We start from the raw sequence: 25,129 nt of genomic DNA on the forward strand, positions 1-25,129 counted from the left end.
AACTCTCTCACCATCATGGGATATGGATGTGGACTGCAACCGACCCCGAGAATATAATGAGTTGACTCTAGTACTCTACATTAGTTACCCAATCCCTTATAGCCTTTGATGTTGCACCCTTCAGTGTGGCTGTTCCCGAATGGACTACTCTAACCTGCTCATGAAAATATCTAGAATATTCACATTTGGCAACAAAACAACTAACTAACAACACAAACAAATAATCACCAATAGATATCAAAAACAATAACAACAAACCTCGGTCTTTGAGAAGTCGCATTCTAAAACATTGCCGATGCCTCTCCATATCTTGAGCCCCAAATAGATAATGCACTCCAATCTGAACCTAGCACAAAGCGATGCGATTTTGCAACTCCATGTTGACCAGCTCCAGGTCTCTGCAATGATTCGTTTCTTCCCCAACCTCTTAGCCAACAATGCTTGAGCAACAACATTGTTAATCTTATGAGCTCCAAGATGGTTCAAATCTTCTCTTTTTCGGATAAATATCCGGACCCTCACTATTGGGTCCCTTATAATCTTTCGGTCGGTCTCTCCAAGAAAGTATAACAGGACTCTCTACCAACATAGTCAATCTTACAAAGATATTTTACAAAATTTCAAAAAGATCACTTTTTTTTTATTAAATACCAACTCTAACATTTTCACTATTTCAATACCCATATCACCATTAACAAAAAAAAAAGTTTACCTGGTTCACTTATGAGCTGCTGCTTTTCTTGATCAATCACAAAAAAACGATTAGATAAAAAGAAATTGAAGGATGGATCGAGAAAAGAATTAAAGAAAACAAACCTTGCGGATTCTTCGTGGTAGATTGTTGTTCGTCATTGAAATCTTAGAGAGAGAGAGACGAGGTGGGGGTAAGCAAGGAGACGGTCTGTTTTTGGGAGTGGGGAGTGGGGATGTGTTTTGGACTTTTGGTTTTTAGGTTTCGAGAACGCGACATCTCAATTTTTTTATTTTGATTTTTTCAATAGCGCGGCAACTGTTTAGTAGTGGGAAGAGATATGCAGACCGTTAACAACTCTAGTAGAACCGTCGGGTGCCCAGGGAGATTACCCAACAGTTGGTCAGATTATACCCGACGAACAAAATGTGTTGGGAACTTCCTATAGATAGAATCCGTCGGTATTCTTTATGTCGTATGTCAGGTAAACTCGTTTTTTTGGTAGTGATTTGAGATTATTTCAATACATTTGTATTTAGTTTCTGATTTCCCACCAATTATTTTATGAGGTTAGTTCAATGCAGTTGCATTCGGTTTTTTATTTTATGTTAATTATTTTTTGAGTTTAGTTTAATGCATTTGCATCCAGTTTTTGGCTTTCCATTAATTAATTATCTGAGGTTTGTTTGATGTATTTGCATACCGTTTCCAATTTTCCGTTAAATATTTTTTAAGGATTTGCATCCAATTTATAATTTTATGTTAGTTATTATCTGACGTTAGTTTAATGCAATTGCATCCAGTTTTCGATTTCTAGTTAATTACTTTTTGAGTTTAGTTTATTGCATTTGCATAAAATTTCCGATTTCTCATTAATTACTTTTTGAGCTCAGTTATGTATTTGAATCCAGTTTCCGATTTTCTTTTAATTATCCAATGTGGTGTGTAATACCAACTTCTACTGATCCATCTGTAGTGTCATTGCAAACATGATATAAAAAATAAATTATGTTTGATTTACTATGTGGGATCATCGAAGATTATCCAGTTCCTGATTTTCCATTAATTATTCTTTAAATTATGCATGACTCACTATGTGGAATCTTCAAAGATTATCTACGAACGGGTGTTGTTATATTAATTATTCTTAAAAATATTTGCAAATATGCTGAACTATTATATATTAATATTATATTGATCACTCAACCAAATTTCTTATAACGTGAAAACCTCACTCTTCATTAAAAAAAAAACTCACCTTTGATAAAACCCTTCAACTTCATTTTGTTGTTTAATAATTGAAGTTTGATTGAAATTTTGTAAGATTGCTTAATAAGGTGAAGTTCATATATATTGAAGCTACTTGAATATCAAGGAGTTCCCAATCATACGGAAAGAGATAAAATATACATTATTTTAAATACAAAATTATACTTATCGAGACATTCCCACAACATATAACCCAACTATGTTTTGTGGCCGGTTAGTTCAATGCATTTGCTTATAGTTTATGATTTTTCATTATTTATATTTTGAGGTTAGTTCAATGTAGTTGCATCCAATTTCCAATTCCCATTATTTATTTTTTGAGATCAGTTCTATGCAATTGCATCCAGTTAGTTTATGATTTCTCGTTGATTATTCTTTTCGGTTAGTTCAATACATTTGCATCTAATTTCCAATTTCATGTTAATTGTTCTTTGAGGTAAGTTCAATGCATTTGCATCTAGTTTCTGATTTCCCGTTAATTATTCTGTGAGATTAGTTTAATGCATTTGCATCCAGTTTTCGATTTCTCATTTATTATTTGATAAAGTTGCATTTGCATCTAGTATTCGATTTCTCGTTAATTATTGTTTGAGGTGGTTAGTTCAATACATTTGCATCCAGTTTTCGATTTACCGTTAATAATTTATAGAGGTTAGTTTAATGTATTTGCATCCAGTTTATTTTTTGAGATTAGTTCAGTGCAATTGCATCCGGTTTCAGATTTTCCGTTAATTATTTTTTAAGATTAGTTCCACGCATTTGCATCATGTTTCCAATTTATAATTAATCTTTCTTTGAAGTTAGTTCAATGCAGTTGCATATAGTTTTTTATTTTCCGTTAATTTAATCTTTGAGGGTTAGCTCAATGCATTTCTATCCAGTTTCTGATTTTCCAACAATTTTTTTTTTTTTTTTTTTTTTTTTTTTTATGTTAGTTTGATGTATTTGCATCCAAATTTTGATTTTCCGTTAATTTTGATGTTAGTTTAATACAGTTGTATCCATATTTCAATTTTATATTAATTAATTTTTAAGATTAGTTTAATGCTTGCATTTGCATTCAGTTTTCGATTTCCCGTTAAATATTATTTGAGGTTAGTTCGATGCATTTGCATCCAGTTTTCGGTTCCCCATTAATTGTTTTTTGACGTTAGTTTCATTCAGTATTATATATGTTTTAAAATATTTGTCATTATTGCTTTGCCGTTATTTTTTTCTATTTTCTATTATATATTTTGTGAGGCCGTGTTAAGGATATATTCGAAATAAGTCGGTGCTTTATAATAGACACTAAAATTGTATGATTTGTAATAGAGAATTAGTTTATACAAATCACGTATTTTTTAGCAATTTTTTTTTTATTTGATCAAATATATAAGAATTGAGACACTAAAAGTGTTTGATTCGTAAGAGGAAATTACCTTTTACAAATCACCTATTTTTTAGCCATTTTTTTTATTTGATAAAATATATAAGAATTGGAAATACACTCAAGCTCTCCAAATATAAGAATTATAAATACACTCAAACTCTCCAAAGAGGTTCCATGTATATGAGATTGTAGGTTATTAGAAAAGACTATTTTTCATATTAGAGTGCCACATAAGAAATATAAAAAACTAACTCTCATATTAGAATAGCCACATAGGAGAGAGAAAATATTTTATTAGAAGTCTCTACTTTAGTATATAGATAGTAGATTAAAATAAATAAATAATAATAATAAAATTTTAAACGGGAAATTTTCAAAATCTCGGGTTTTAAACGTTTTTTAAATTTAAAACGTTTGAAACGCGTTTTTTAAAAAAACCCGGGTTTTAAACTAGAAGAAGACGCCTTGCCAATATCTCAGATTTTAAATGTATTTTTTCAAAAAAACGCCGAATTTGGTGACAATATTCACCACTAGTAAGTGAACTCAACCACTTTCCCTACACGCTGTACCACAATGAGGCTGTGAAGAAAACTACTGATTTCTCAAGCTATGTTCAACTTATTGTGGATTCTGCTACTTCAAAAAAACTGAATGATAAATACTCCAGCTTAGGTAATCTCGTAAAATTTATCTTTAAAAACATAAATATTTCTGCTGTGATCACGAAACAGATTTCATTTAGAAACATAACTAAATAACTAAATAGAGATCTCAAATAAATAACCTTTACTCTTTTCAGTAATCCTCCCACTTGTTTACAAACTTTCACAGAGATAGTATTCGTAATGAGAGAAAAAATTAGTTCAAAATGCTTGTGCCAAACCATATGAATAGAGTTCATTTACTAGAGGTACTCTTGCACTCAAAATTGCCTCTTTCCATTTACATTTGAATTTTAATACTAAAGAGAATTACTTTGTCAAAACTGTATGTTCAAAAAGAACATTCGGCAAATACAGGAAAATCTTCTAATTGTCAAAATTCTTTGTGAGATATATCACACATTGCACCGCTTATGGGGCCATGACTCCAAAAATTGTATATTCCAGAGATTCAATCCAACTGGCTTTAAATAACAGCGACTGCAGTTTTTTCATGATATCGTAGTCTGGATCAAGCTTCTGTTGCCACCCCTACATCAGAGAAGAAAAAAAATCGGTTACAAAGCAGGAAATTTGGATGTTCTCACTTTCCCCTCAAAAAAGGAATATTTTCTTTCTCCTTGAAAAAACACATTATTTTTAATCAAATTAGTGGGATAAACGGGTGACTTCAGACGAAATTTCATTCCTGCTCATAAGAATGTTAGATAGGTCATAATCACAGACAATTTATCTTTTTCGCTTTATTTCTTTCTGTGCACGTCTGTGTAACCATGCACATGTTCTCCCCAAAAGAACTCTCTAAAATGATAACAGTAGTAGATTTTGTTGAACTACAGCAACAACAGTTTTTCTTTTCATTTCAAGAAATTTTGTTTGTGATTACTGATTAGTGTGTATTCCAAGAAAAGATCCCAATTTTGTACTTGGAACCAAAAGCAAACAGCATTTAAATAAAACAAAATCGGCAAAACAAAAGATTTGGATTTGCATTATCATGTGGCAATCATGTGATCAATATATGCACCGCATCACAACCCCCCGAGCTGAGAAAAGGCAGACCGCGGAGCTAAAGAAATGAGTACCAGTAGTAGGAAGCAAAAACACGACTTTTCATGTTTCAATCCAGCAGATGCAGAAACGGTTTCAGCCGGCACTGCAGATGCATTTCTCTTTGCTTCTGTGGCAAGCAAAGAGAGGAACTGGGAGTTGTTGAGAGTATTTTCATATTTGAACACATAGATACATGAGTCTAACTTCTAGATTTCTATCATAATCAGACTTTCAAAATTGAATTTCTGTAACCCATTCAATTACCTTCCAACCTTCTGCTCATCAGCATACATAAAGCCAAGATGGAATTCTTATGGTAATTCTTACATCATTCCCCAATCCCCCTTATGAAGATTGTAACACTCATTCTGTTTATAAGTTTTGCTAATTATTTCTAAACAAGAAAAACAAAAAGTTTAGAGCTGTATCTTTAACATCCTTCCCAAAAGATATAAAGCGAGGTTTAGGTATTAAGGTTAAAATAGAATCCATGCTCCTTCTCTGTCCTACACCACATCCTATGTAAGAAAGAATACGAGACCCGTACTAAAACTTTGCACCCATTCTGCAGATGAAAACAAGAAAAGCTTCCATGTACAAGATAGCAGTAAAGTGCAAAATTGATGCAAAGACCACACACCCCACAAAAAGCTCCAAGAGGAGTCCTATTCATGTTATTATATATGAAAATCAACTGTAAAGAAGGGTGTAGATGAATGCCAAATTTTACATGCATTTCTTTTCATATCAATAAATTTATTCACGTCGATCATTTTGATCAACTTTTTTGACTTAGGTACACAGTAAATATCATTTAGTTCCAGATATAATTTAAAACAAATAGTTTAACTAGCTCAATTTAAGAAAAAAAGAAATTTGAAGCACATTTTAATGAATGAGAAAAAGCATACAAAATAAGTAAAATGAAAAACCATTACACATGTCATGAGTGGGAAAGAATAACACATATGTCAGCAAATAGAACATGGGCAAAGTAGTTATTCTAGGGCAAAAGGCAGGGGCAGAACTGTCATAAAGTGGACAAAGGGAGGGCAGTTTTTAATATTTTCTTCCACTGCAGGTCACATCAGGATATTTTAACTAGTAAAGATGAATTCATTTTGTTGATAAAGATGTAAAGAACTTGTTACCTCAAGAACACATATGGTCACCATCACAGTAGTAACATTGCCGTCAACGTTAACCTTGTGACGCCGAACTTTTTCAAGCAATTGGTGCATGCATTCAGCAGGATGGACGACATCACCTTCTTTGGTACCCCAGAAAGTAAATGACTTTTCTACTTCCTGATAAGCAGCACAATATTAAAACATATACGTTCGGAAGGACACCTAGAAGACTCTTCCCTAATAATACTAAGCCAACCACTATGTGCCTTTGTTAAGGGAAGAACGAACGCCTAAGAAACAAATAGTTAGTTACTATTCTTGATAACAAACACATAAGAGGTTGCAACTAAGGATTCAATAGGAGTGTAAGACAAGAACGAGCTGAGCTCAAAATGTCTGTATACTGCATACTGCGGTACTACTTATTTTATTCATAGTAAACTAGGTCCATGAAATGGAAATCCAAAAATATAAATTGATGAGACATAAAACATATAGGAAACCAATGCAGTGTATGATAGGAGTTTGGTTGTTCTTAATTCAGGGGCAATCGAGGTGTATTCACTAATGGACCCATGTAAAGTATCTCATTTTGAAAACTGGTAAGTGGAAATGTCTACTTGAGCGCCAAGCAACCTGGTTCTACAAAACGATGTCTTTTATGTGACTACGTGTAATAGGAACATGACAATTTGTGTAGAGAATATTTCTCTACATATTTCCTTCTTCTGCTTCTCCCTTAAACAACTCTGTTTAGTTGCTTTGATTCAGTCCCTTCCTGTGTCTTCCTATTTCATGCGCATTTTCATCTTTCCTTGTCGTAGAAATAATTGAAAAGAGGAAAAATAGGTAGGGGCAACCTACAGTAGAGAGACTCCAATAGTGAAGTATAATTCATGGCTAAAAAGGTCGGAACAGTATATTTTATTCACTTTTTCTTAGTTTGGATATTTTTCTTGGTATTGCAAATCACAACGAATTAACTTCGCAACTTGCACTTATAAATGAAAGCACACAGCAGTGTAATACCCATCAGAGGACACCTTAAAACTAGCCTAAAATGTAGATTAAAACGCAGAATCATCAAAAAGCATATTACCTCAATGAAGGCATTAGGATCTGGACAGTTCTGTTTCTTTGAAAATCTCAGAGTGCACTCTGCAGCAGAACGGCCATCTCGTATGGCAACAGCCTTGAAGAACTCCACTAAATTACCTCGATCATTACTTGAAAGCTCAGCAGTCATGCCTACATCAAGGAAAATGAGATGAGGCTTGGATTTAAAGAACCCTTTTAGTTTAGGCTTTTCTTGAGCTACTCGAACGAGGATATTTCCAGGATGCATGTCAGCATGTATAAAATTGTCCTCCTGAGAAAATAATATATCATATAACCAATCACTGGAAATTATTATCATGCCAGAATATTGTAATGCATTTCAAAATGGATGGGATATTAATGCAATCTAAGGAGTATTTAAATCAAGTCCCACTGAAATAAGCAATTCCTAAGCAAACACCTAAAACCTTTCTAACGTTGGGCAGATTCAACAGATCTCAGCCCCTATAGGTCATTTAGCCTCATCTCTGAATATGGTGCTTCTTTACTTGTTTATCAACCACACCCACACACAAACCCCCTCCCTTTTTCCTTCCCTCTGCTTTCTGCGCTCTTATTTCCACTATTCTGTACTAGATAAACAGCAATTTGTCGCAGAGTGACACAATATTGAAATTCAAGAGAACAGACTATATATCTATTATGATCTTATTTAAAGTTCTCTAAGTCTAAGAGACATGATATATGACTTTCCTAATCAAATAATAAAAAATATACATGACTTTTCTAATAGCAGTTTTACCCAAGTGCTGAACACAAAAGGTCCACAATAACCCTAAAAGGTGTGATTAGAAAATGGTGTCCAAGAAGACGAATGTCGGTTCTCTCGGATTAGTCAAGTGTGTGTGTGTGTGTGTTTTTCACAACAAAGAACTTTGACTTGTGCAATAATATCAGTCTGTAGCTTGTACTAATAGAAGTTCCATGCTTAATTCGGTAATCAGAACTTTACGTAAGGTCAGAGGCACAACAAATTACTAGGAAGGCAACAGGTAGGAGTTTCTGTTGCCTAATATCTTTTCTTCTTTAGCTGATAGGAGGTATTACCAGAACAAATTTCTTATACCGAAAGCAATTACATAGGTTAGTAAGTAATATGCTGGCATGCATGCATGTAGAACAGGAAAAATTCAAATATTTAAAAAAAAATAGTTTCAGAAACCGGAGATATGCCATTCACTTAGGAAAGATTACTGTAGGTCCCATAAGGAGATGATCATGGTCCTTATAAGCCAAGTGAAGGTTTGACATTAATACAAATTGCATATGCTACAATGGCTACACCGATATTGCTTGTTAATTTTCTTTTAAGATATGAAGGTGGACTGGGGATGGGATCATGCAAATTCTAGCGTCACAATTCATATGGTAACGAAATAGCAGCACTCAAAGTAAAGCATCAGTTATCGTACCAAAAGCATCTTTAGAAGTGCATCAGTCCCAATATGAGCAAGAGCTCGTTTGGTTCGATCGTCTCCTACCAGCACATCACCATCATCAATATAGCGTGAAACACTTTCTCCTTTCTCATAAGTCTCGACCAAAACAGCAGGATGGACCAGAGGATACAGAGGCTTCGGGAAAGACAAATTCTTCCAGTATCGAAAATTATAATTAAAACGCATCAAGTGGGCAGCTTCCCTAGAAAGATCAACTTGAGACATCATGAAAACGGCAAACTGTTGTACACTTTCATCAAGCCTCAACCACTTCAAAGTAGGGATGAAGTTTGAGATCCTGGCAATAATATGAATAATCACAAAATCCCTCCTAATTGATTCACTAACACCGGGATGCCTAACTTTTACAGCAACTACCATTGGCTTGACTTTTTTCCCAGGGTATCGATACTTCAATGTAGCTCGGTGGACTTGGGCAACACTTCCTGATGCTAGAGGTGCCTCTTCAAAATCATCAAACACTTCGAGAAGCTTGCGACCAAATGCCTTCTCAATAGTTTTCTTCGTGTAGGAAAAGCTATGTTCCGGCGCCGCAGAATGAAGCTTTGAAAGCTCAATGCATAAATCTCTAGGGAAGAGATCCGGTCTTGTAGCTGCCCATTGACCCCATTTTATGAATGCAGGGCCTGCCTTTTCCAGGGTAACATGGACAAAGTGAAGCCATGTTTTCCTAAACTGAACACCAAAAGAATCTGCAAACGGTGCCATTGCTATGGTTGGCAAAAACAAAATACTCAGATAGACAGCTCTAGCAAACAAAACAAAACCCTCCAACACTAAAAACATGAATGAGGAAAAACTAATGTGCGCATCTTGCGCCTGCATGTAGAGACTATTCCTTGTCGGAAGATATTCCGCAGCATCTGCCAAAGTCCTCTGACTCCCTGCTACTTTTCCAACAAGGAACGAGAATACTCCAAGAGTGACGAGGCGCGACCTATTCAAAACCAAACTTACAGAACGAGCTATCCTACTTATTGGAGGGGGGGAAAGTCCCTTATAAGAACCCCTTTGGTGAAGCCTTTTCCAAGCAATCTGAGCAAGCTGTGTCATAGTTTTACGTCTTGAGAGAGCAGGAAAATTATGTGCACATGTAGTGTATAAATTCTGTTTTGCCTTAGAAATTGGAAAAAAAGCATGTCTTTTACTGGAGAATCTGTACAATGAATATAATCTGTAAAAGCAGGAAGCTGGTCTAACAATAACATGTGGCCCATTCCTCTTTGCCCCTTCTGAATAATGGTTACCCACAAAGAAACTTCTAGCTCTCCTAATGTTTCCAACTACGAAATACCTGCAAATATAAAGAGTTACAAAATAAGAAAGCAATGTCTAAATACCATAAAACTATTCAGAGGAAAAAAAAACACATGATGACATATAACAAAACTTTTCCTAAACTAAATTTCCCTAGAAAACTAGAACTCTACTGTCACCTCACCTAAAGATGATGTTTTTAATTCTTAAGTGGGGCCTAACTGCATCCTAAACCACCAGTCCTAGGCAAGAAATGCTAGACAAAATTTTCAATAAAAAATTACCAACGCTGAAGAATAAGAGAGAGTGTGCAACTCACGTGAACATGGTTGCGGCGGTTAATGGTTGTGTCTAGAAAACGCAGGGGGTGAAGAGTTGTTAGCAAATGCATTTTTTCATGCAGTAAACCATTGATTTTTTTGTTTGGTTAATTTGGTCTTTTTAATTTTGACCTTCTTCAAGAGAGAAGGGAAAGAAAGTCAAATGGCGGTGATCTTTCTTATTTCTCAAGGACCAATGTGGGCCTCGTAAGTCCATTGGGTATTGGCATCCAATGAACCATTTGAATAGGGTTGTCAACGGGCCGGATTTGAAAATGACTCATCTGTGTCCAAGTCTCGTCTAAATTATATTTACATTTAGAAGGTCTAAATCCAATGAGATTATATGGAAATAGTGTATTTTTTTTATTATTTTTCTAAAAAAAACTAAAATAGAGTGTAGTAAGACTCAAACTCAAGCCTTATATGTGGCACTACAACATTAATCCATCAAGTCTTTTAATATTTTATGTATATTTATAGTTATAAATTTAATAGTATTTATTTGAAAAACTAAAAAAATAATCTTAGTTTTCGGGCCGGGCTGTTATCGGGTCAGACGGAGTATATCCATAACTAGCCCAATAGTCTTATCAGAAAACAATTAACTTTTAAGTCTCTATTTTATCAGTTCGGATTCAATCGGGCTTTGAGCCTGGCCCGCGCATTGACAGCCCTAAATTTTAATGATATCAACTTTAATTTCATGTGGGGGAGTCAATATAAATGTGTTCGATAGGAGTCAATAGGGGAAGTTAAGTTTATCTGTTCATGACTTTGCGTATGTTATTGGATGAAAGCTAGCTGATTTATTATTATTCTCAGAATGGTTACTTATGTACGAATTGAAAGCTAACTAACCATCCTCTTCATCACCAAAGTAAGATTCTAATCATAATAATTCTGAGCAATGATTGCAAGCTGATTTTAATCAATCAAGAGGAATATTTACTATCACCACTTCACATCGTTAGCAATAATAATATATGACACACGCTTGACACTTTGGAGCCCTAGACCAGCTAATTGCTGACCCAGGGGCTGCTCTGAGGACAGTCAGGGGAGCAGCTGGGGCCTTTCAAAGTTGGCTCAAAATTAGGCCCATCCTTCTAGAACAATGTATTGTATATTAACTTAGTAAACAAAAGAGTAAAACACAAAATAACTCAGTTGGTAGTAAAATTGACATGTAAGTGATGTAACTTGCAGTTCATGAGTTCAAACCTGCTCATGGTCAACTGGATTTTGGCTTGGGCCCCCAACGTCTCAAGGCCGCCCCTGATTGCTGATCTGCCTTGTCCGTTTATGGTAAACTGCGGGAGCTATGAAGCTATCAGTCAAGGTCAAAGTGGATAACATGTGATTCATCCAACTTCTGCTGAGAAGCAGGATGCATGCTTAGAATTTCCTTTGTCAATTTGAACCTAGGAAGCACAAGACACATGTGCTGGCCAGCAACTAACAACCTCCATACGTACAATTCAAACATCTTCTATCTTATCACATCTATCCTCTCACGTACCCACAAACTAGCCTAACCCGCCAGTCCAAGTCAATAATAATCAAGTTGCCCTACTCATGAAGCATGCATATATATAACTGAAACCTGCAGCACTAATTTTCACTATCCGATCCTGTGGTTCGTGGCAGGCCGAGTGCAGTGGGTAGTTCTCCTCGTCTACTAAACATTACCTTCTCTTGCCTTAATTTCTGTCCTTGTCATTATATATCTGTTACAAGTTCTAACTATTTGAGAAATGAGAGGTACAAACTCAATGAGGAAGTCTTATTGTGCTAAACAAGATAAGATGAAAGGAGCTTGGTCTGAGCAAGAAGACCAGACACTCATCGATTACATTAACGCTCACGGTGAAGGTTGCTGGCGCACACTGCCTCTGGCCGCAGGTATCAATTTAAACAGATCGAAAAAAACAGCCACTGCACTGCTCGATCACTCTTAAACTAATTTTCTCTGTGGTTAAAATTATATAGTTTAATTATTTAGGGATAGTAGTACATTTGCTCATTTAGTCTTAATTTAATTTGTTGTTCATATATTGTCTTGGCCAGGGTTACGTCGATGCCATAAAAGTTGTAGGTTGAGATGGATAAATTATTTAAGGCCGGACCTTAAACGCGGAAACTTTGCTGAAGATGAAGAAGACCTAATCATTAAGCTCCATGCACTCTTGGGCAATAGGTGCGACATCTTACAAATGACCAAATGGATCTAGGTTCATATATATGTGACTGAACTTGCTTAGTTTTCAGTTGACAAAATGCATGCAGTTGGTGTTATTATATTATTAATTACCACATTGCTAACCGATTAATTGTAGTCTGTACTGTGCCTGATGTATGCGACAGGTGGTCATTGATAGCAGGGAGATTACCAGGACGTACAGATAATGAGGTGAAGAACTATTGGAAGTCCCATTTGAAGAGAAAGCTTATTAATATGGGTATTGATCCAAACAATCATCGTTTGTCGTCCCAACAGCTGACCCAAAACCAAATTCACCGTCAAGTCACTGGTTGTGTCGCATCGTCTGAGTCAAAAACCGAAACAAGTCATGGCAACAATGATTCGGTGCCTGATGTTGCAAGTAGCATTGAAGATGTTACATGCACCTTACCGGACTTGAACTTTGATCCTAAACCTTGATCTTACAGTAACCAGTGGCTCTCTTTGGTCTCCTTCACTCACTAGGACAGAATTAGACCATGTACGTTGACTCAAAAACATAATACTTATAAATTGAATGTTCTCCCAAACTTCTTCTCTTTAGGTGATTAAACAGTGTTCTTATTACTAATAAGCTATGCTGAATTATGACTAACTTTTTATATGATGCACAGTAGAGTTTTGGGTTGATTATTGTTGGCTTGGAGATACGTTTCACTGTATCATGCGCGCATATTCATCACAATATTCGTCATTTGTGGATAAATGATATTCATCTTGTGTTTGGGATGGATGATTTGATATATTGATGTGATTATTACCAAAACTCTGACGTAACACTTTTGTATTAAGAAATTAACACATAGCACGCACCATGACTCTCGGTGTAACATTCTTTATAATATTTATTTATATTTATTTATTATACCATCCTATGCAATAATATATATCTTAGCTGTACGTGTGGAAAAAATAATTGATATTGATGTGATTATTACCAAAAGAAAATGATATTAACGATCGAGCTAGGTTTTCCTTAAAGCTCATTTCCCATCGACCTGTTTCCATTGTAAAAGTGTTTTTATACCCCATACATGGACTTATATTTCAGCTGTAAAAAGTCGAGGTTTGTCGATCTATACATATACATTTGTGCAAGTTCAATTTTGTGGTGGCCAAATGGAAAAACCTCTTGAAGGATGATCGAACAATAATTGATATGAGAACCAAGTGTGCATAAATGTGTAGAACATCAGGAGGTATTTCTCAATTATTTTTAAGGGCAAATGTTAAATATGAAAATTTGATAATATCTCATACGATGAAATAGAATTCTAATCAATTTCATGCATCAATTGGTTGTTTAAAACAAACCGCCCATGAAACAAATGTGAAGCTAATTTTGGAAAGGAGAGTTCATTAGAGCTAGAACAATAGCCGAGCTAGCAAAAAAAATTAAGTTCTATATAATACCAAACTATTAGCATAAACTAGACTTCTAAGTGTTGACTAACATTATAACATCCGTATTTTTATTTTTGCTATAAAAAAGAATAAACAATATTAATAGGGTTATAATAGTAATGTTTTTAAAAAAATGAATAAAAATGAAATAGAAATAGAGAAAATAGGGGGAGAGAGAGTGGGTAAATTAAACCCATTTCTATTTTTGGGGGTTTTGAGATACAAAAGAAAAGAAGAAAATAGAGACGTACGCTAGGCTTGAGAGGGTGGGATAGAAAAAGAAAAAGAAAAAAATGGGAGAAGATGGCTCGATCACTTAACGTGCCGACGGTCGACTTTTTTTTTGAATTCTTTTGTTTTCGTATTTTATCGGTTCGATTAACACAGTGAGTAGCCTAAACTCTAAGCCGTATTATTTTTATCTTGATATTGATTATAATATATTTTTATTAACAAATTGGTTCTTTGATTTTACTGGAAATCTATCAAAACAAGAATGTTAGTTATTTGGATCGCCATAAAGGGCATGCGTTATTGATGTTGATGAACTTTTGTCACCAAATTTTTGTTTATATATATTTGATTTGTTGGGTAAAGGACATATTAGTTGTTAACAGTTAGTCAGTCATAGACTTGAAGTTTTGAATTAGAAGTGTTTCTTATATAACTTAGATTTTTGGAATTTAGCAAAGATGGCTAGTAAAGACTATGTATGGGTTAGAAATTTAACTTAGATACTACTATTTCGATGGTATTATTGTTAAGAAGGTGATATATATTGGCACCAAGGCTTTTTGTTTTATGTGTAGGTACGTTTCCATGGCTAGGCATGCGCAGTTAACTATTGGTCTTTGGTTGATTTGAATTGGTCTGACTTTATATGTCAGAATTTGGGCGGGCTTTTATGTCATAATGAAGTTATAAGCTTAAGCTTAAGGTTCAATAGCTTCAAGCATTTTTTTTCAGACACCAATGATATTTGATATATTGGTAGCTTCAAGACTTTTATGTGGTTGAGGATATTAGATACTTGGTATTGTTTGATTTACTTGATAGCTACAGGTGGAATAACATACTATTCAAATGATGAAAAGTGAGCATAAATGGAAATGCTTGATTGTTAATCTGTTATACATCAATATATTTCCCTCTGTTGTCTTATTTGAATTGACATAAAAGATGATGCTAGTGAAAGGTGATAACGTGTGATTGGAATACTCTATCGAGAATTTGTTTTGCTGTGATATTCATGCATACCTATTTATTTACCCGTGTACTTCTTAGTGGATAATTGAAGATGTTATATCTTATTAGCTAGAAAATTATATTGTCGTTTGTGTAATTACACGTGTCACCCATATCTTTATAACTCTCCATGCCTCCTAGTTGAAATAAAAAAAGAAATGCTTAATTCTAACTAGTGAGGTCATGTAGGAAACCGCCCTAGAGAGGAACTAAGGTATTCGCCTTGTGGGTTGGTTATATTCCTTGAATATACGGGAATTACATGTTAGTGTTGTGCCCATAAGAGGCTTGGTTTTATGAGCATTAAAAGCTCAGAGATAGTTGTGACTCACAAGTACGAGTTTACAAGAGGGATATATGATATTTATGCGAGACAAATAAGTGTAAGAACTACGAAGGCTTGATTCTAATCTTGAAAGATTGGATACGTAAGCAGCTTTGAGTAAAAGTGCAGTCACCATATTACATATTATATATTAGTTTTAGTGATAACTATATGTGTACAATGTTAATATTAAATTGTGTACGTGATAGTAATTATTTAAAATATATTCATTAAATGTGTCATGAATGACCTGTTGGTGTTATGATGGGTATTCCTTGAATGTGGCGAGAATGACCCAAGGTATTCATGGAATGTGCCATGAATGACCTGTTGGTATTATGATGGGTATTATTTAAATGTGGCGGGAATGACCCAATCAGGTATTTATTGAATGTGTTATGAATGACCTATTAGTGTAATGATAAGTGATATTTCCTAATATGCGGGACGAACTATGTGGTATCAATTAGACTTCAATGTCTTAAATGAGGTTTTGATTATGAATGGAAATTTGACTGGTTGAGATAAATCATTTTATTGTGATGTCTAACTCTATTTTTGCAGGAGGGTGGGATCCGTTAATCTTGTATGCAGGGACGTAAATATCATACATTAAAACGACGTGCTGGCTTAAAAGTAAAGTGTATCAAACTCATATTTAAATAAGTTATCATATGTGTATTTAATAAGTGAAATGTAAGTGATATTTATATTGTGAGTTAATTTGGAAAATGAGAATATTAAGTACAGTTATATGAGTTTATTGGAAATGTATATAAAGATTTAAATCTTACCTGAGAATAAACTACATGCCGTTTTGAGAAAACGGAACTAACTTGTCTTCCAAGTTGAAATTATTGAAATATTTTTATTTGCGAATGAAGAGTTGTTCATTTTGTTTTCATTTGTTTTCAGTTTTTTTTTTCTATATCGTGTTTAATAACAGGGTATTAGGTTTTGTTTCATCTTGGGTGTTCTCGATGATTACATATCATTATTATTTTTTTGTTTTTTTTTTTTATCTAAAAATTTGGGGTGTGACAAATATATAGTTAGTTTGGTGGTTTCGAGGATATGTTTTGAACTTGTAAATATTTATTTGCAGAGGATCGTTTAGAACTGAGGGGAAGGATCATGAATCTTGCTTGCTTATTTTTTTTTTAATTTTATTGTTATTATTGTTATTTTACTACTATAATTGCTAACAGTACGTAGGAGAGTATAACACCCTTTTTTTTTTATATATATATTTAGTAGTACAATAAAAAGAATAATAATAACAATAATAATATATAAAATAAAAATGATAAATATTATAAAGAGATAGGGTAAAGAAGATAAACCTCATTCCCTATTTTCGGGGGTTTTCAAAAAAAAGGGAAACATGTAGAGTAGTTTACACGGAGAGTTTTACACATAGGAAGAAAATAGAGTTTTACTGAGGGAGGAAAAGTGAGGGTTCTTACTGAAGATACTGATAGAGTGTATAACCAGTGAGTAGATATTTTTATCTTTTCACTAAACTCATAGATTTTCTTCGTTACTAACAGTCTTTTTAAATTTTTACGAACTTCTGTCACTGCTCATAATTTTTATGCTCGTTCTATGCCGTTCTATGCATACTCTGTAAACTTGTTTGTGATATGTATGTGCAGTGATTGAACAACAACAAAATTGTCTGCACATTGATTGAACAAAGTGTATCTATAATAATTCGAATTATTGACTATAATCACATGGTTACATACTGTCGATTTTTTTAATATTATTGTGATTTAGTTTTTCGCATGTTTTATACTGCTGGTTGTTTTGGTTGTGAGAACCAACCCTTTTTGGTTGGTTGAAGGGGTTGTTAGCTGATGTCGAGTGATGGGTAAAGGTTGGTGGTTTGTTTGGAGTACTGTGTGAAGTCGTCGGACAGTGGTTAATGACGTCGAAACGGTTTTAGAGAAGTGGGGGATTTGAGTTTTGTTTATACCAAAAGGTTGGGTTTTTTATGGGGAGCAAAACCGAACCTTTTGGTGGTGTTTGGAGTGAGATTGGTGGTGGCTGATTCGGTGGTGATGTTGGCTATTGAGGAGGAAGAAGGAGGTAGAAGACGACCTCTTAATTGGTTGGGCTTTAATTTCTTTTAATTGGGCTTGGGCCGGAATTTTAGCGTTTGTTTCTTTAGGCAAGTCTTCATTTTAAGTGGGCTGGGCTTTAGTTTCTTTTAGTTGGGTTTTGGGTCTTAGTTCCTAAATTGTGGGCTTAGAGTTGTGAGGGTTGGATCAGTTTATAAAAACTATTTTTAGTTGGGCTTAATCTGTTTATGGGTTGGGTTAAGATTTAAGTTATTTAATTGGGTCAGACTAGCCAAGTCAGTTTAGGACTTATGAGTCACTGTTTAGTTAATGGGTTATGGGATGAGTTTTGGATTAACTGATTTTGGGGAATAACCCTTTGATTGTTGACTGTTGGGCTTGACTGTTGACTTTTTGAATATTGACTTTTTAGACCTTTGACATATTGAATTTTGTGGACAAATCCAATAATAGAATATTGTCGAAACTTGTATAAATATGTTTGTGATTATTTAATTAATAAAGATTTGACGTGGTATTATGTAAATATATATATTGTCACTGATGAATTTTGATTTTGACTATGTGGCTGATAAGAACTACGAAGGCTTGATTCCAATATTGAAATATTTGGATACGTAGGCAGCTTTGAGCAAAAGTGCAGCCACTACACTATATGTACTATATTATTTATTATATATTAGTTATTGTGATAACTATATGTGAACAATGTTATTACTTAATTTTGTACGTGATTATAGTTGTTTAAAAGGTATTCATGAGGCATTTAATTAACATGTTACTCATAATTGAGAATTTTGATATCTATGATTTATATAATTGATAATGAGGTGAGTTGATTGGTTATTGTGTTTGGAATATTTAGTAATAATTCTATTGCTTGAGATGATATTTAGTTATGATAAAAATATTATAATAAATGAGAACTCTTGAGTGTTGAAATCCGGTGTAAAAGTGTCAAGTGAAAATTTTAATGTGTCGCCCACATTTTTAGATCTCTTCACGCCTATTTGATGGGAAAAAAAAAATGAAATTAAATGTTTATGACTAATGATGTCATGTGAAAAAGTCGCCTTAGAGAGGAACTAAAGCGTTCGCTCTGCGGGTTGACTGTATTCCTTGAATGTACGAGAATGTAGATATGTATTCCTTGAATGTGACGGGAATGACCTAAGGTATTCATTGAATATGTCATGAATGACCTGTTAGTGTTATGATGGGTATTTATTGATTGTGGTGAGAATGACATAAGGTATTCATTGAATGTGTCATGAATGACATGTTAGTATTATGATGGGTATTATTTGAATGTGGTGGGAATGACTCCAAGATATTCATTGAATGTGTCATGAATGACCTGACATTTTGTTATGCCCAAAAGAGGCTTTGTGATTATGTGTATGAAAAGCCCAAAGATAGTTGTGACTCACAAGTTACGAGTTTACAAAATAGAAATATATTTCCTGGAGGCAATATCCCCGCTTAGGACATATGCCTTGTAGTGGTACTCGGAGTGAGTGAGGCACACAGATATATGTTATTTGGTAAATGTGTGAAGTGTAAATCGTGAAGTAGGAACTAAAGGTTGGGTTGTGTCTTTTAATAAATGAGTCAACGAGATAATTAATAAGCAAAGTAAAATATTGATTTTACGTGTGCTGGAGTTATTGCATATGAATATTTATGTATTATGATATACATGATTTCTTATGAGAAATATATACGTGATTTGTGTGAGTTGATACTCACAAGAGATGAATGTACTATTTGGTTGTGACGTTTTCTCTGTTCTCATAAATAGACGAGTGGTTTAAGTAAAATATTGGCTTTATATATGAGTGAGTAGTTAGATATGATTGATTGTGTATTATTATATGATACATATATTTTCTTATGAAGGAACGTGACATGAATATTAATATTGACGATATATTATGCCAGATTGTGTATTCTCATGGTTGTTGTGAGAGTGAAATAGAGGTATGAATTAAATGTTTATGTTTAAAAAATCTAACTTTGTTTTGCAAAAGGGTAAGACTTATTAACATCTTATGCAGGGACGTTATCTTACCCTATCACGTAAGCGGATATAGGTAAGGTGTTAATTAAATTAATTTATTAGATAATAATGGAATTGAAATCTTACTTGGGAAGAAACTATACGCCGTTTTGAAAAACGGAATTATCTTATCTTCCAAGTTGAAATTGTTAGTAATATAATGTTATATCTATTTATTTGAAAGATTGAATGTAGTACTGTATATGTTATTTTAGTATTTCTCATACCAGCAAATTCAATTTGTTGACCCATGTTTGCTTTGTTTTGCAACGTGAATTTGTTATTGGAAACATATATAGTAGAATGCAGTGGATGACAACGTTTGATTTTGATTTGCCTTTGGAGCCTTACTGATTTAAGTTTTTCTGAAGTGGAAAGTTTTGATTTTAAACAGATGCAATAGAGTTGGTTAGTAATTTTTATTTGTGAATGAAGAGTTTTTTATTTATTTATTTTTTTTTTTTTTATTTTTTTTAATTTGATCTCATTTTTCTATATCGTGTTTAGTAATGGGTTATTAAAGTTTTGTTTCATTATGGGTTTTCAGAATATGGAATAGGGTGACGATTGAGATAATTATATTTTGGATAATTTACTATTTTAATTTTTTGAAAATTTGGAGTGTGACAGAGAGCGAGCGGAGAATGAGAGTGAGAGAGGGAGAGGGAAGGTGAGGGTGGTGGTGTCTAGAATGCTATCCAACTGGTTTCTGTCTAGTTGTCCGCAAATACCTCTTCAGTTGGTTTCCGTCTAGTTGTCTGCAAATACCTTTTCAATTGGTTTCCGTCTAATTGTCTGCAAATACCTCTTTTTCCCCTTCACATTCTAGACACCACCACCCCACCCTCACATTCCATCTCCCTTTCTCACTCTCATGATGTTCTACATATTCATGCACACATGGTTCTCATATCAATTATTGCTCAATCATCCCTCGAGAGGTTTTCCCATTTAGCTAGCTTCCGCAAAATTAAACTTACACAAATGTACATATCGACGACAAACCTTGACTTTTTTACAGTTATGTACAGGGTATCAAAAACACTTTTACAACGGAAATAGGTCGATAGGAAATGAGCTTTAAGGAAAACCCAGCTCGTTAATATCATTTTCTTTTGGTAATAATCACATCAATATCAATTATTTTTTCCATGCAACTAAGATATATATTATTGTATAGGATGGTATAATAAATAAATATTATAAAGAATGTTAGACCGAGAGATAAGTTAATTTGATGTATTTGGGGGTAGGGCTGGCAATGGGTCGGTAAGAACCGATACCCAATCCGGTCCGAACCAATAAAAGCGGGTCTGGGACAGGTAGTTAGCATATTAGACCGGTTCTGGGTCTTGAAAATCAGAACCGGACTCTTATTGGATTGGTTCTGGATTAAGTATGTACCGAACCGTTATGGGCCTAATCCAATTAAAAATTTTAGTCTTATTCTTTCTAATTTTCCTCCACCATATATTTCTATTATCTTATACAATATTGCAATATTTAAAGTTTCAAAATAAGATATGCAAAATACATATGTAATATTACGATATTTTTTTACATAATAAAAATATGGTTTCTATTACAAGTTTGGATTTCAAATCATTCATTATACCTTTTTTATTTGTATATCTTGTTTTTGTGTTTAGCAAAAAAAAAATTATTTAATATTTATATAACGAAAATTAGGATCCAATTATTAAAAACTCGGTTCACCGGGTTGAAATTTAGCTTATTGGTTCGGAATGGATCGGATCCGAATAAAAAAAAAAGTTTTCGGTTCGGTTCTAATTCTCTAACTCAAATATCCGTTCGGATCGGGTCCGATTCTGGGTTTGTATTATTGAAAAGCGGATCGGTTTTGGATTTACCTATATCCAGACCGATCCAACCCATTGCCAGCCCTATTTGGGGTGCCCATCCAACACAAAACATGTTTTTAGGTCAATGACAAATTTTTAATATAATATTTTTTTCCAACACGAAATGGAAAGTGCCAGTAGAAAGTTTTATTTAACCCTCGCAAAAATAAAATCTCAAAAGAGAGGGGGGTTTAGTTAGGAAATTGGGTAATGTAATCCGTAATAACAAATACACAATTAATTCCGTTATCCTAAAGTTTTCCATGGCATAAAATGGCACAACCGTACAATAAAAGCCCTTTGCTTCTCTAACTTACAAAATAGAAAAACGTAAGTAGTCGTCCTTGTTTAGCTAGAGCATCCAAAATGGTGTTCCCTTCATATAAATTGCACGCGCATTGAAAATGCATCTCCAAGTAATTTCTGTACGCATCTCAAACTCGATCTCACCCATCAAACCAGCCTACTACGATACTAGATTTCTTATTTTAAAAAATTGGTGCTCAAATGACTAGCATTATGCAGAAAACCTTGTAATACGTACTTACGTAGTACATATCAGATGTCGTAATTACACCCAGTAGCTTTAGACGCCCATGGATATTGCTGCATTGTAAGAATGACTGATATGTGTGTTATACCAAATTACCAATTGTCCAGTTAATTACTCCCATCACCTTGAATAATAGCTCAACCAACTGCTCCACCACCATCACTTAGTCTTCACTTCAAAGTGATCTTTGCCATGGATTAGTAGTTTTGAACTCTTGGTTGTCGAAGAGCTGCTAATAATTCCATCAGACACATGAAAAAACGAAAATAAAAAATCAATGGCACATAGGATGGTAGGTAGTTTGCTTATACTATTTTGACAAACAAAAAAACTAAATTTTTTAACCAAAAAAAAAAAATCACATTGACTTAGAATAAAACGTGGTTTTATAAACGAGTTTTTCAAAACTTACATTTTAGGATGGTAGGTAGTTTGCACATCAACTTTCTTATTTACTTTTCTACATGCGGTTTAGAAAATTTTTAGGAGACAAACAAAAAAAACACTAAATTTTTTAACCAAATCAAAAAAACACCAACCAACTTCAGAATAGACATTAAATATTTGACATCAAATGACGAAATTTGGTTTTTAGATAAACAAAAATCAAGGTTTTGGAAAACCTAACCAAACAATATGGAGTCCATGTGGTTTTTCAAAAACGCGCAGATAATCTGAAACCCATTTTAGAAGCCCAAGCCTAAGCATTTGGCGGTAACGGTAAAATCTTTGTGTTGTGTTTGCACATCAACTTTCTTATTTATTTTATTTTAGTTAATTTAGATTTTGCGGTTTTGAGCAAAATTGGTGATTGAAGTGGAAAACGATTTAGTAATCCCCAAGCTAAATGGGTTTTATATGATGCGGTAAAAGAAAAAAACGGTTTTTCTAATACCGCATGAACTTGGGCTTCTAAATGGGTTTATATGATGCAATTTTGTCAAAACCACGTAAGAGATTTGGAAAAAAAATAAATAAGAAAGTTCATGTGTGACACATTGCGCGATTTTCGATTTTTCTAACACCGCATAGACTTGGGCTTCTAAGTGGGATTTTATGACGCAATTTTGTCAAAACCACGTAAGAGAGTTGGAAAAATAAATAAATAAGAAAGTTAATGTGCGACACATTGCGCGGTTTTCCCAAAACCGCGTGTGTCTGGGCTTTTAAAATGGGCTTCAGTACGCGGTGTTGTGAAAACTGCGTGGGGTTATCCAAAACCGCGTCATTTGATGTCGAATATTTTATGTTTATCTTAAAGTTGGTTGTTTTTTTTTGTTTGGTTTAAAAATTTGATGTTTTATTGGTTTATCTCCTAAAGATGCTCTGATAACAAACTTTCTCGGCATTAAGATTACTGTATAGTATAGTAATTAGTAAGGGCATCTCCAACAGGGGGTGTAAAATTACACCTCCACCTAGGCTCCACGTAGGTGCCATTAGGATTTTACATTTCTAATTGTATACTATTGTATAGTTTATACATATCCACACTCTATACTTCCCAATGAAAAAGTGTAAAAAAAAATATATATATATTTTAAACTCGGACGACGTCCCTCTTTAATTTAAACTGGGACGTTACTTAAAGTGACGTCCGAGTTAAAAAATTACTTTAGAATTAGAAAGGGACGTTACTCCAAGTGACGTTCGAAAATTATTTCACTCAGACGTCAGTTCGAGTGTCGCCCGGGCTTTTTATTAACTAATAGTGAGAGAGAAAATTATCCACTTTCTCTATTAGCTAATACACTATTATCTACGGTATATCACTCCCCAAAAAGAGTTTTTTGATATTTGAAGTGTAAAATTTTCACTCTATTCGGTTTACACCCCGATTCAAAATGCCCTTTAAGTATAGTGCTCACAACCTTTGCTGTACACAACCGTTGGGTGCAACGTCATGCCATACCGAATCTCAACCACAGACACGAATAAATTCAGAAATAAATATCGTTTTCAACTCACCAAAAAGTTGAAAAAATCCTAGTACAAGTATCTTTGAGTAAAAACTTAGCCGTGTCAAAGTTTCTAAAATCTGAAAATTCCTAGTCTATAGTAGTCTAATAGTCTATAATCTCAACTTCCTTGTGGGCACAATTGTTAGAAAATACATGGCCATCAACCTAATCAAACTCCTAGGCATAAAGAGAAATAAAACTTTAAGGATAGGCAATGAGATCCATTCTTTTAATTATTTAAGATAACCTATACTTTCATATGTACTTTTCCATCACATGGAAAAAGAATGGCACTCAATATTCTCTCTTTATTTCTTTCCCCTGGTTGGCTACTTTACACTTGTGCTGACTGCTTGCTGATTGGGATATCAAACATATATAAAATAATTAGGACAAAAAGGTTCAAAGAGAAGATAGATTATATATAGAAACAGTTTAATAGTGGTATTGAAAGAGAAAGACTAGAGATAGGAAGAATGAAAGCTTCACCTACAAATATGGGAAAGTATAGCAGAAGAATATTACTTGTTTCATTATTATTTTTTTGAGTAGTAGAAAAATGCTGCTGCCTTGTTGGTGCAAGTTTACATGATACAAAGGAACCTTCTCATTACACTTCCTACTTCTTCTTTAACAAAAAAGATAAGTTCTTGACTTTTTTACTTCAAGATATCAACTTTTTTTAATGTCCCATGATCTTGGTTTGTGTGAATTAATGAAACAAGATCAAAAATATAATCTTTTTATCAAAATATACTGTTTTTGGATTGATTTGTGATCTGGGGTTTGTTCATTAATGCTCAAGTTGTTCTTTAGATGCATTTTGACGACTTTGGGTACTGGTTAACTGTTGTTAGTTTTCTGTTAACCGTTGTTGTTGTTGTTGTTGTAGACTTGTTAGGTTGTGTGGTAGGTGAGTTTTCTGGATTTGGGTGGATCTCTGTTTCCATATTTAATTAGTGTATATAAATTAAGATTCATTCAATAATATTGAAGATTTTGTACTCTTTTTAGATATTTTCTGATTCTCTCAAGAGATTTGTGTTTGTGTTCAA

The 25,129-nt window shown here is 33.9% G+C and overlaps 2 protein-coding genes across 4 annotated transcripts; one reads left to right on the plus strand and one right to left on the minus strand.

Annotated features, from left to right (window-relative positions):
* Nucleotides 1–4,100: 4,100 nt before the first annotated feature.
* LOC147479225 (uncharacterized) lies at nucleotides 4,101–10,489 on the minus strand. Of its 3 annotated transcripts, none has more exons than XM_086580074.1 (5): nucleotides 10,301–10,485; nucleotides 8,712–10,053; nucleotides 7,280–7,549; nucleotides 6,202–6,357; nucleotides 4,101–4,528 (listed from the first exon to the last, which is right to left on the minus strand). In XM_086580074.1, exons 1-5 carry the CDS (start codon nucleotides 10,405–10,407, stop codon nucleotides 4,409–4,411), a joined length of 1,995 nt encoding a protein of 664 aa, XP_086436200.1. In that variant the 5' UTR covers nucleotides 10,408–10,485; the 3' UTR covers nucleotides 4,101–4,408. The 3 variants fall into 3 exon arrangements, with proteins under 3 accessions (XP_086436200.1, XP_086436202.1, XP_086436201.1); XM_086580076.1 differs by having other exon boundaries at nucleotides 10,336–10,482; XM_086580075.1 differs by lacking the exon at nucleotides 4,101–4,528 and adding an exon at nucleotides 5,339–5,615 and having other exon boundaries at nucleotides 10,301–10,489.
* Nucleotides 10,490–11,857: 1,368 nt separating this feature from the next.
* On the plus strand, nucleotides 11,858–13,324 carry LOC147479226 (transcription factor MYB3-like). Its single transcript, XM_086576947.1, has 3 exons — nucleotides 11,858–12,241; nucleotides 12,407–12,536; nucleotides 12,704–13,324. Exons 1-3 carry the CDS (start codon nucleotides 12,094–12,096, stop codon nucleotides 12,999–13,001), a joined length of 576 nt encoding a protein of 191 aa, XP_086433073.1. The 5' UTR covers nucleotides 11,858–12,093; the 3' UTR covers nucleotides 13,002–13,324.
* Nucleotides 13,325–25,129: the final 11,805 nt, after the last annotated feature.

The sequence above is a fragment of the Coptis chinensis genome, chromosome 8, assembly GCF_015680905.1.
Source record: "Coptis chinensis isolate HL-2020 chromosome 8, ASM1568090v1, whole genome shotgun sequence".
Lineage (NCBI taxonomy): Eukaryota > Viridiplantae > Streptophyta > Magnoliopsida > Ranunculales > Ranunculaceae > Coptis > Coptis chinensis.

Excerpts from the sequence above, each read along its gene's own strand:
- LOC147479225 (XM_086580074.1), bottom strand. The coding sequence starts at position 10,407 with ATGCATTTGCTAACAACTCTTCACCCCCTGCGTTTTCTAGACACAACC. Across the intron at positions 7,550-8,711 it reads CACTTCTAAAGATGCTTTTG|GAGGACAATTTTATACATGC; the intron begins GTACGATAACTG and ends TTATTTTCTCAG. Across the intron at positions 6,358-7,279 it reads ATCCTAATGCCTTCATTGAG|GAAGTAGAAAAGTCATTTAC; the intron begins GTAATATGCTTT and ends GCTGCTTATCAG.
- LOC147479226 (XM_086576947.1), top strand. The coding sequence starts at position 12,094 with ATGAGAGGTACAAACTCAATGAGGAAGTCTTATTGTGCTAAACAAGAT. Across the intron at positions 12,242-12,406 it reads CACACTGCCTCTGGCCGCAG|GGTTACGTCGATGCCATAAA; the intron begins GTATCAATTTAA and ends TGTCTTGGCCAG. Across the intron at positions 12,537-12,703 it reads CATGCACTCTTGGGCAATAG|GTGGTCATTGATAGCAGGGA; the intron begins GTGCGACATCTT and ends TGTATGCGACAG.